Genomic DNA, 11,448 nt, shown 5'->3' with positions numbered 1-11,448 from the left:
ATGCAGATATTTATATAATCATAGCACTATTTTGTAATAAAACTATACTATAATAACTTAAACATTTATTGTAACTGAATAAAGCTATATAATATTTATAAATATGGATAAAGTATCTATTTCATACATAATGAATATGTCATTCTCCCCATTATTTAATCGCCTGACTCAAGCAAAAGATCTCGCTTTTTCTCGTGTTACTTCAAGCGATATTTCGGCTTCAAAACAAACACAAAGGAGGCGCAGGCGCAGTGTGCTGTTTAGCGGATTGTTGCCCCAGAGACCAGGAAAATGGCTAACCAGTGGGACTGACACTTATCCAATTTGTAGAACTTTTAGTAGTCGTGTGAATTCTGCTTTGTAATAAACTACAGCCAAAATGCAGGCAGCGGCGATGATGGAAAGGAGACCCGAGGAAGTTGGGGAAATCCTCGTAAAGGTAACATAACACAATTTGTGGTTATAACAGTAAACTGATCTCGGCAGGCCGGCTTCGAACTTGGAACTGAAGCAGCCAGCAGTAGATTAAAAATTGATACATCATTGTCACATGCTTATCGATCTAGCAAGATGCAACCGCCAAAAATTCATATCTTGTCTACATGGTGTTTCAAAAGAAAAGATAATGACAAAAATAAAAAATTAGGTCAAAACTTCAAACGCCCACCTGTTGCAAAATACATAACGTTAGACTCTAACGTTAATCTTATTAAACCATATCAAATGTTACGGTGGATGGAAGGGGATCTGATCCAACTGTTCAAGATTTCCTGACCACTTTCTTGGTCACTGTTTTTGTAGTTAGTTCCTGTGACAAGAATTTGAAGAAATGAGGTCATTGGTTTCAGATTTCAAATATAACTGTTAGACCTTTAATTGATACTAACGTCAGTTCTACTAGCCGCATAATTCCCTGCTGAGACAGGAAAAGCCATTTCAGAACTTCAAACATTTAGAGAGTGAAAAATACAAATATCTTAAAGTAACGTTACAGACCAGGACATTATCTCATGTATGGGCCATATCAAATCATAACAAATTTTGAAACTGATCTAATAAGAATATGTCCTGTCAACAGGTACAGGAGGACCTGCGTCAGCTGAGGGACAGGCTGGTACACCAGGTCGGCCATGGCGAGGGGCAGTACGCAGAGGTCATCGACCTCAAGGCTCTGGAGAATGCTATCGAACGCACAGAGGTTGGAGTGAAGGTGAGCCCCAATCAGGTTGAGCTGACCCTCTTTCAACCTCGTTGAGCTGACCAACAACATGTGTTTACATAACATTGCTCATTTTTCTCTCAAGGAGTTGACCATATGAATGTGGTTGGTTGTAGAAGTCACTTTGATATCATTATAAAAGCTGTATTTCTTGCTGTCAAAATTTTCCAAACTAGCTAAACCATGTGATGAGATCTAAATGGTAGAAATTCACAATGTTTTGATTGTAAATTCATAACTTTTTGATTTTATTTCCTATCCTAAAATGTACAGGGCCGAACTCATGATGTGCTACGGATGATCAACAACAGAGTCCAGACCTTACCTGCAGTTGACTTCACTGGTGCCACCCCACAACCTCGCTACCCTGAAATGGCTCCATAGTATGTAATGTTACTGACTTATTTACTTGCATAGAGTCCAGTCATGTTAGCTTTAGTCTGCTTTCAATGGTCAGCAGGATAGTGACTGTTTAAAGTGGACTAAACAAGACTGGACTCCAGACTACTCAGTTTTAAGTTGAAACAAGACACTTTGTACCAAATGAATGTATTCATTCTGCTATTAACATATTATTCAGATCAATATAATAATCCACAAAAGTTGAAACCTTAAAATGCTCTTTCATTTTTCTTTCCAGTGAACAGTATGACCCACGGTTAGGAGGCCAGTCTCAGCTGATTATCCGGCCTCCCAAGCGAGCGGACTCCAGACTGTTGGCTCGCAGACCTGTGGCCCAACTGACACAGCTGACCAAGGGACTTCAGGGGGGAGGGCCGCTGACCGAGGCTCCGGGACAGATGGTGAGATTAATGGTTATGTTTTAACTATGCACATGATGAGTCTTTGAGTTTGACCCCGAGCATAAAATGGTTGCTACATATCAACAACAAGATTGGGTACCATTGCAAGACCAACATCAAAGTCTGTGTCAGACTTCTTATTATGTTGATTATTATCTCCCACATTTCTGTGTCTGAGACGTATGTTTTGTTTCCTCTTCAGACAAAGATGGACATGAGTATGAAGGCAGTGGTGAACCCAGAGAACACCCAGAATAGACAGGTGATGAGTGACAGCTACGGCATCCAGCTGCCTCTCATTAACAAGAGGGAAACAAAACAGGTGGGTTGGACTTTGCTGTCGGAAATTGCCTTGCATCAGGATGAGTTCTTATCGATGTAAAACACAGATTTAGGTTGCCCCTTTCAATGTATTGCTATGGTAAGGTTACGTTGTTGTTAGAAATATATTCCAAAGGTATCTACTTAAACTGCCTCTAGTTCTTGTCAACAGCTTGCTAGCTTGATTCCAAAGAGCACATTATTTTCTAATTCCAATGACATGTGCTATACCACGTGACACAGCCATCACCATCCAAGCTGATGAGAGGTACCACAGTGGACCACCTTGCAGTACTGCCTCGAGCCAACAGAGTGGACCCTCAGATCCCCCCTCCCCCCATCGCTGACCGGGACGCCAGGAAGGGGATTCTCAGTCTGATGGAGAGGGGTCTCATCCCCCCTGCTGCTGAGCTCACCCTTGACCCTTCCCCTGTGAAGCACCGCGTGGCTCCCCTCCATGACCCGGCCGAGATGTTCCAGCCGAAGAAAGCAGGTGCCGACCCAACACTAGGTACGGTGGAGGTGGATAATGGTGTTCTCATAGCAAACCCTTTCATGTTGTTTTGGACAAGGGAAGAGGCTAATCTTTCTTATAGCACTGGCACAACCCCTTTTTGTTTACAGTAAATATGTTGTTGGTAGATTATTTTCACTTGAGAATAGAATAGGGCATATGCCTTCTTATGTCACCCAATCCATTACAAGATTCCCTGTTGCATATTCCATTTTGCTCTAACCATTCATTCTTCTGCTCACAGATGGAAGGTTCAACCTTGCTCAAGTTAAGGTAAGTTAAAAAATCAATGCTTTTGAGTTGAGTCTTTACAAGAAAAGCTGTAAAGTTTCCATTTATCTATTTTAGTGTCCCATAATGTGTGTTGCAAATAAAGAAAACTTCCATATGAATCAGTGCTAACCTTGCCATGCCCTTTACAGTTGGATGTATCTTCCAATAAGTCCTTGGACTCCATGGACACCAAGAAACCAGAGAAGACGCCACAAACGGCAGACTCCAGGATTACCAAGACCCCACTTCAGGTCAAAACATTCGAGGCTCAGCTGCAACCATTGGTGAGCTCAGCTTGTAACAGACATAGAAAGTCTCTTTTTCTATTTTGTACATCTTTATGATGTGATTTGCTTGTGCAATGTACATGCTTTAAAGTTAGTATGGGTATTTATTTTTGCAGATTTTGAGGCATACTAATAATCTGATGAATCCCAAAGGATACTCAGAGACTAAACAGTAAACTATTCTAGACTTTAGGATTCATGTATCACATATTCTGCTGTTGGAACCTCAGGAAGTAGCTTAATCTGAAGAAGTAGATTTTATTGGTCATTATTTCCATCATATCTCAGCCACCACCAACCACTCCTGCCAGCACGGTCAACTTCAAGCGCAGTGGCCACAGGTTCGCTATCCAGAATGGCGGCATCCGAGACGAAGCGCCAGACTTTGTGGCTTTTAGACAACACTACGTGCTTTCCTGGGGAAGGTGAGAGCTTGGCTTTGTGTACATTTTTTACATCAGTTACATGTTAATCCAGCTTTGATATAACACAAAGGTTTCAACAGGATGTTTGCTTCTTTTCTTGTCCCTAAACCAAAGTCATTTGTAATTGTAGTCACTTGTCTTGTGTGGACATTTTAAACAAAGGCAAGGAGACAAGGCTATTCAAACATTCTTCAATCCTTATAGAACAAACTTTACTTCAATCAATTGGTCTGCTCTGTAAGCTTTCCAACAACATGACATTAGACCATGAAATTTTAAACTTTGTAAAGAACAAAGATTCAACTTTCTGGTGACCTGCATTGGATTTCAACAGTCTTTTGTAGTCTTGGGGTGTCACTAGCAGGACATGAAATGCGCCATGAGGAAATGGCTGGCATGGTTCTTCTCTGTCACGATGACACTGATGTCACAATGAACTGAACTGAACTATGGTTACCTTCCTTCCCCAGCATCATCACAGCCCTGGAGCATCTCTTGAGACTACTGAGAGACTTTGCAGTGCCCCTTGCCTTCATCAATGGAGACAAGCTGGCTGATCTGGCCCTGGAGTTTGAGCTGGAAAAAGCTCCTACCAAGGAGAACTTGCTGTCTGTTATCGTCAATAGGGACGATGTGGAAGCCATCCTTCGCAGACCTGTAAGTGGGCAATGTTATACTTTTAAGTTCTTAATGAACTACAGGACACAAGTAAATGTATACTTGTATATTATCATAATGATACGATTTTAATTTAAGACTTTATATCCGTACACAAAAATAAAGCGCTTACCAACAAGCTTTCGATCAGTCCTCTGATCCTTCTCAAGTTGAAATGACCCAAGACCTAAGTCGCACTTCCGGAACGGAAGTGTGACGTCAGTAAAGGGTCAAAGGTGCTTGACAGTCGGTATCGGCCCCCGTCTCGGTTGAGGGAAGGTTGATGGGCTCTGATGTAAATAGCCTCTTTCACTCCCCTGAGAAAGTAATCCTGTTCGGAATCAAGTATCTCCACCTTGTCGAAATCCACTGAGTGTCCCGGAGATTCTATGTGGATGTGTTGTGCCACCTCCGATGTTTTGACTGAGCTGGGCCATCTATGCTCTAGAAACCTGGTTCTGAGAGTGCGGCTAGTTTCACCTACGTAGGATTCCTGACAAGGGCCTTGTATATTATCCATATATTATCAATGTATGTGCATAAATTATAGCCTGCCATCTTAGTTAGTAGCAGAGATTGTGGGGGCTTCATGAAATACATTGTATATCTGTGTTGAAATTTTAAAAGTTCAACATTATTCAAGAGAGGGAAGCAACAAGTAGACTGAGGCCATCTCCAGGATGCCCACCCCACGTGTGAAATGGAAGAAAGATGTTGACAGTGGTACATTAGAGAGTAAGTTTTCCTGACACAATCCCTCTCTCATTCCAGGGTCGGAGGTTCCTGGGCCCAGACGGTGAGCACGTAGCCGCTGCTAAGATCCAGGCCATGTGGAAGCGGTACACGGCGCGTAGCTCGTACGTGAGCTACCGACAGAGGAAGTGGGCAGCAGGGGTGATCGCCATCTCCTGGATCATGAACATCAAGATGGCCAAGATCAGGAAACAGCTGAAGGAGACCAGGCTGTACGAGCTGGACTCCTACAGGAGGAGGAGGAAGGTGGGAAGTCTTAACTTTTATTAACTCGATAATGGACAGGATCTATGTAGCATTTATTCAGGGCTTTGAAAAGTACTCAAAGACAGCCCTGAAAAGTTAGACAAATGTGGTAGATTCCATTGTCTACTGTAGGCCAGTGGTGTAAGTCCTATACCATGGTAGTCCTCTTTTCTTAAAAGTAAGTAACCTGTAACATGACGATGAAGTAACCTGCAATGTTGTGTTTATATGTTTGCAGGTATTTTCTGACTCTTGGGACAAGATAAAGCAATCCAGACGAACAATCATCCATATACCCTCCCTAGGTCAGTACCATGTGTTGAAGATAATCATGAGAGACATAATATATGCCTTCTTGTAGGAATAACTATTCTGGATGGTCTGAAGTCTTTTGTGATTTTCTTTTACTAATCTTTATTATTTTCTATTATTCTCATAGTAATTTTATTTGTCACCCCTGTAGGCTATAGCCAGGCAGTAAGAGATTCTATCAAGGACTTTGGAATCAAGCAGAACACGCAGATGTCAAGATTATGTGACCTCAGGGGTAAGTTTGTGTTTTTGATCTTTTTCATACTTTTTATTGATCTGTAAAGAGTTCACACAAGTGTCCACATTTGTTTTTCATTACATCTTTTATCAAAATTATTGTGTATAAAACAGCAATATCTTCCATCCAGATCCTCAGGTGGATGTGATCTATGTGTCTCCTGTGGAGATGAGTGAAGAGATGCTGCAGTACTACTCCAAACTGCTAGGACTCAGACCTGCTGTGGAGTCTGGTGCAGTAGAGGACCAGTCTGACATGCAGGATAGATACAAGATTGTTGTTCCAGAGGCTTTTGACAAATTTCCGGTATGATTTTTTTCATAGAAAGATTCGACAGGCATTTATGTACTTTTATATGCTTTCATACAAAATATTACAATTGGAGCAAATTGTTGCTGTTCAGTCCTTGTTTGGTAGTTTCTGGTTATTTTGCTCATTGATTGTTTTCCTGTTTCCCTCACAGAGTCACTCCATGTGTTTAGCCACCCATCTTAAGTACAGTCCACAAGCTTTGCAAAGGTTTGTTGTCATGTCATATTTTATTGTCCATTATTAACTTTGCCAAGAAGGTTATGTTTTCAGTGCATTTGAGGGCATCTTATACAGAAGCAATAAGAAACATATAGAATACACGTAGGGTGACATCATTTGGCAAAAGGACAGACTCAAGTTTCAATGTACTTTCATTGGATTACTGTGATAGTGATTATCATCAGTACATGTCAGGTTTTTGTTTGAAGAAAATAGTGTGCTTCTACCCTTAGACAGCAGCCATTTCTATGCTTTTATAGGACACTGTTATCATGGTCAGCTGATATTATCATCTCATTCCATCTTATTCCAGAATAAGGAACCTGATCAAAGGGAAAGAAGCTTACATTGTTCCAGGCGTCATGCACAAGGATGACCTGGCAGTGTCACAGATCCTGGGTAAGTTGTAAAGCAGACTCTACTTAGGTTGAACACTGTGACTTGTAGATGTGAATATTAAGTATGGCCAATCTACCTACTGCATCTTTGTACCATCTCAAGAAGCTACCATTACTTTGTTGGAGAAGCTGTTTCAAGCATCTTATTATGTAGTTTATCAAGTCTGAGAAGCATAGATAAAACATAAACCTGAAAAAATCGTTATTACGGCTTTTACGTGGTCCACAAAGGGATCTGATCAGAGTTGTAAGTGATACGTGTGTCCTGTTGCAGATGTGCCAATCCTGGGGAGTGAGCCTGAGGTGGGACATCTCTACACCACCAAGTCTGGCTCCAAGAGGATCTTTGCCAGTGCCAAGGTGGACACCCCTCCTGGGGAGTACGACATCTACAGTCTCCAACAGGTAATGGCAAGTGCAGCAAGCTGGGACAGTGGCCTGTGTCTCTTGGTATAAGGGGCTGATTGGGCCTCCTCCCCGAGAGCTTGTGGCCACACACCTCCAACTCTATAGAACAGTCCCACTCCCAGAGCAACCAATAGGAGCTCAGTATTCTTTATCATTAGAAATCAGTCCCATAGGAGCTCAGGACTCTCTGATTCGTACTTTTCTACCACTGGCTAAATGTTTCAATGACTTCTATAAACCATAGCTTTTATATCTTTAAAAATGTTAAAATTTCAATCCATCACATATCCATTGTTTCTGGTCTGTGGACAAACCATGTTCACATCTTCCTTACTCCTTGGCTTGTGATGTTGGTAAGACATATCAGTTCATGCTGAATCTCTGCCCTGTTGACCCTAGTTGCACGAGTCCCTGGCCCTGCTGGTGACTGAGAACCTGAATGTTCGGAGGTGGCTGTTCAAGCTGGATGATGAGTACATGGGGAGGGGCATCGCTTACTGCGACGTGGTGGAGCATCTCAACTGTTACAAGTGGGCCATCAAGGAGCAGCACAGATACGGGGAGAAATGGAGCAAGAAATGGGCACATGTAGGTGGCATTTCTCATGAGCAGTCATTTTGTACAAGTTCTTTATTCAAAGTCAGGTATGTTTCACTCAGAAGGCATGCAATGTAATATTTAGGATTGCTTTCAAAATTGTCATTTGTCACACTTTGTAATTGATAATTCTATTGATTCAATTGTCATCATCATCATTAATCATCCTCTGAGGCTCAACAAGTAAAGTTTGACTTCCAGAACAGTCTTTCATCGCTGATTCAATTATGATAAGTGACAAATTGTAACTTAAAGCTGGAACTATCTGTGATCAGCAATAAAATTAGGGAACAAGCAGATGACACACCATAAAAATAGAAATGAAAGGTGTTCTCCTTCGGTGAAGAGGTTTGAAGTGTGGCTAAATGATCTCACCATTGTCCATACAGGAGCCAGCTCTGATTAAGATCCAGGCAGAGATCCCAGACATCCTGGATCAGTTTGGAGTTCCTGCAAACAGGAAAAGGTTCCCAACATGGGACAAGTTCCTGGAGGCCTTCCTCAGTCAGGGTCAGTAAAAGTTATGTAACAGTTATTGTTTGTTATGGCACTGTATGTTAAGTCTTGTGCTGCTTACAACTTGTGGTGTGAACTAGGTTACTAAGTAAATGTAATAAAGTACCATAAAACCTGACCCTCTGCATAAGGACCACCAGGCCAACATGGCCACTTTGATTAATACAATTATCATTTTTTCCATTGACACAAGCATTAAGACTCCTGTCTGGAGTGACCACCTGTTGATATAGTCTATTATAGAACAGATTTTATCAGTCCCCTGAGTGGTCATTTTGAGCAGTTTGTAGTTGAATTGAGATGTAACTGCAGACTAAACGTCAACTGGAGAAGGATATGTGAAGGATGAGAAAATGATATAAAGACAGTTCACTTTCTTTCACCTACAACAGGAGGTATTGTTGAAGCCTGCCCTCCGTCAGAGAGTGTGACAACTCTGTCTGCCGAAATGTTGATTGAGCCGACTGGGAAGATCCGGATGGTTGCCAACGGTGACCAGATCAAGGCGGAGGGGCCATTTGTGAGCTGGGGCCTTTCTGTGCCTCAGTCTTCTGTAGAACCTCAGGTGAGAGATGGGAGGGATGGGAGGCATGACTAAAAGTAATAAAACACTTTGTCTGATAAGTAAGTGGAAAAGGCAGTATGTTGAAGTTACAGCAAGCTTGCAAGACAAGCTTGAATGGAAGAAGTAAAGGCTTGAAACCTAGCCTGGTTAGACCACAATTTCAAAATGTGTAAAAGTATTTCATAGTTATCATCAAGAACACAATCTTTAAAAAGGCAAGGTTAATCCTCCAATGTTTTTCTCTAACAGGTGCTGAATGAGTGCTGTATGAGAATAGGAGAGTCTTGCCGCACCAGAGGAGTTTTGGGATACTTCTCTGTGGACTTCGTCACCTTCATTGACCCCAAAACTATGGAACAGGTAAGACTGTCCTGCTAGTATGGCTGAAGAACTTAATCTTAGTTGTGAGCTTTTGTCAACAACAACAAAAAACACATCAAAACCACACTTACTTATTTAGGTGTTTAGTCAAAGATAATGTGACTATATTATTATTGCATATTTTTTGAGAGTTTCAAATCTAACTTAGTGTGTTGCCCATAAATAAAACAATATGTAGAAAAATGGTGATATTCCCCCTCCACAGTTCAGCACAGTTGATGGTTGTTGATGTTTCTCCAGGTCCTGTGGGCAACAGACCTGAACCTGTCCTATGGAGACTCCACAGGGATGAGGGAACTCATGCTGTATGTGACGTCCGGCACCTTTGATGCTGAGAACTGTGTGATCCAGGCCCCGCCACTACCTAAGAAGGAGAAGAAGGATGGGAGAAGAAGGAGAGGAGAGGAGGAGGAACAGGTGAGCATATCTTGCAGAAGTGCATTCTTTGTCAGATTGATATTCCTGTTTTTGCATATTCTGCAGTGTCTGACACCTAAAATGAAAAAGCAGAGGCCTCAATTTATTGTTCGTGTGTTCAGAAATTCTCTATCAACCTCCAATTATGACGAGAAAGGACTTGACTCTGAGCCAGTAGACTCACTTCACTCGCATTACTTAGTACTTACTTACTTAACAGTACTTAGTCTTTAGTATCCCATCATGGGATTTGTTGCACTTAGCCTACATGGGCAGGAACATGCAAATAAAGATCATCACTCTATGAGTGACTGTCCACCATGATGAGAAAAGTTAATAATTGAAAGCCATGTTGTTCCTTGCCAGCCCCCGACTCCGCTGCCTCGGTATGCTGTGATGAGCACCCAGCTGCTGCACAGTAACCTGACTGTCATCCACTACAGCGTGTTCTTCCAGATGTGCAGGGCACATGGCATTGGGTTTGACATCAAGGTATGGGAACAAGGCTTGTCATTAGAAGGATATGGATACATTGATGTTGAAAAATTGTCAGCTAGAATGAGAATGATTATTATAGTCATTTCTTTAGGCTTGACGTTACAGATATTCCTGTAAGAAGCTATCATTTCTTGTTTTAAATATCTAGTACTCAAGCTTACTTTTGTTTAAAATTGTAATCATACAAATCCCTTCTTCCATCCTCAGGAGAAACAAGGGACAGTCTTTACCCTTCTGGACAGCTTCAGGAGAGAGCACATTGGCATGCTGTAAGTCTACAACTCTATAATTCTGTCTAAAATCTGCATTTGCAAGAATTAAACAGTGATAACACAGGCCTTTGTTCCTGAAATTTGTATCAGTAGTTAGTAGATTGATAAGCATTATAATCTTTCTCTACAGCACTGTTGGTGAAAGTCTCCAGGGGGCGCTTGCCACATTTGCCAGGAACATGTCAGTCATCCACCAGGAGATCTCTGCACCAAATATGCAGGGAGAGACCAACTTTAAGGTAGGCTCAGTTCTATGAGTGTTATCAGGCTCTTAATTACAGGGGCACAACTTGTTTGCATTAGCGGGTAGTGAGTGAGTGGGTGCCACAGTCTTGAGATCCTGTCACCTCCCGGCCACCTACTCATTTCCATTCTAGATATAGACAAGACAGTTCTAGGGTAGAGTACCATCATGGACTACTAGTTGCCACTTCATTACTACTGAGTTGCAGAATTCTAATACTGATATCCTGTTTCCACTTCGTCTCTCCCAGGCTGCCATCACAGACATTGAGGGTATCCTGGGCACGACTATCCAGAACGTGGAGCGTGAGCAGCAGGAGGTGGAGGCTCAGGAGGAGGAGGAGGAGAAGCAGCAGCAGCAGGGGCTGGGGGGAACATGAGAGGGAGGAGAAACTGTAGGGGCTGGGGGGAACATGAGGGGGAGGAGAAACTGTAGGGACTGGGGGGAACATAAGGGGGTGGAGAAACTGTAGTGCTGGGGGGAACATGAGGGGAGCAGTAGGAGAAACTGGGGCTGGGGGGAATATGAGGGCAGAACAGAAGGGGCTGGGGGGAACCTAAGGGCAACAGAAGC

General features: G+C 42.3%; 1 protein-coding gene across 2 annotated transcripts; it reads left to right on the top strand.

The window, feature by feature from the left end:
* Window positions 1-228: 228 nt before the first annotated feature.
* Window positions 229-11,266, top strand: LOC118404612 (IQ domain-containing protein H-like). 2 transcript variants are annotated; one of them, XM_035803839.1, is made up of 26 exons: window positions 229-439; window positions 1,079-1,210; window positions 1,493-1,602; window positions 1,860-2,022; window positions 2,225-2,344; window positions 2,587-2,836; window positions 3,102-3,130; window positions 3,280-3,414; window positions 3,706-3,842; window positions 4,313-4,499; window positions 5,271-5,498; window positions 5,737-5,803; window positions 5,962-6,045; window positions 6,179-6,354; window positions 6,512-6,567; window positions 6,893-6,978; window positions 7,252-7,382; window positions 7,785-7,973; window positions 8,372-8,492; window positions 8,891-9,063; window positions 9,313-9,423; window positions 9,685-9,861; window positions 10,228-10,353; window positions 10,567-10,628; window positions 10,762-10,870; window positions 11,126-11,266. In XM_035803839.1, the coding sequence occupies exons 1-26, from the start codon at window positions 380-382 to the stop codon at window positions 11,252-11,254; spliced, it is 3,348 nt and encodes a 1,115-aa protein (XP_035659732.1). In that variant the 5' UTR covers window positions 229-379; the 3' UTR covers window positions 11,255-11,266. The 2 variants fall into 2 exon arrangements, with proteins under 2 accessions (XP_035659732.1, XP_035659720.1); XM_035803827.1 differs by having other exon boundaries at window positions 2,587-2,854.
* The last annotated feature ends 182 nt before the right edge of the window (window positions 11,267-11,448 follow it).

Source organism: Branchiostoma floridae, chromosome 2 (assembly GCF_000003815.2).
Source record: "Branchiostoma floridae strain S238N-H82 chromosome 2, Bfl_VNyyK, whole genome shotgun sequence".
Taxonomy (NCBI): Eukaryota; Metazoa; Chordata; class Leptocardii; order Amphioxiformes; family Branchiostomatidae; genus Branchiostoma; species Branchiostoma floridae.
This window is presented reverse-complemented; position numbering and strand designations above follow the sequence as displayed.

Coding starts and splice junctions, on each gene's coding strand:
- LOC118404612 (XM_035803827.1), top strand. CDS start 380: ATGCAGGCAGCGGCGATGATGGAAAGGAGACCCGAGGAAGTTGGGGAA. Junction 7,383..7,784: donor ACATCTACAGTCTCCAACAG/GTAATGGCAAGT, acceptor TGTTGACCCTAG/TTGCACGAGTCCCTGGCCCT. Junction 9,424..9,684: donor ACCCCAAAACTATGGAACAG/GTAAGACTGTCC, acceptor ATGTTTCTCCAG/GTCCTGTGGGCAACAGACCT.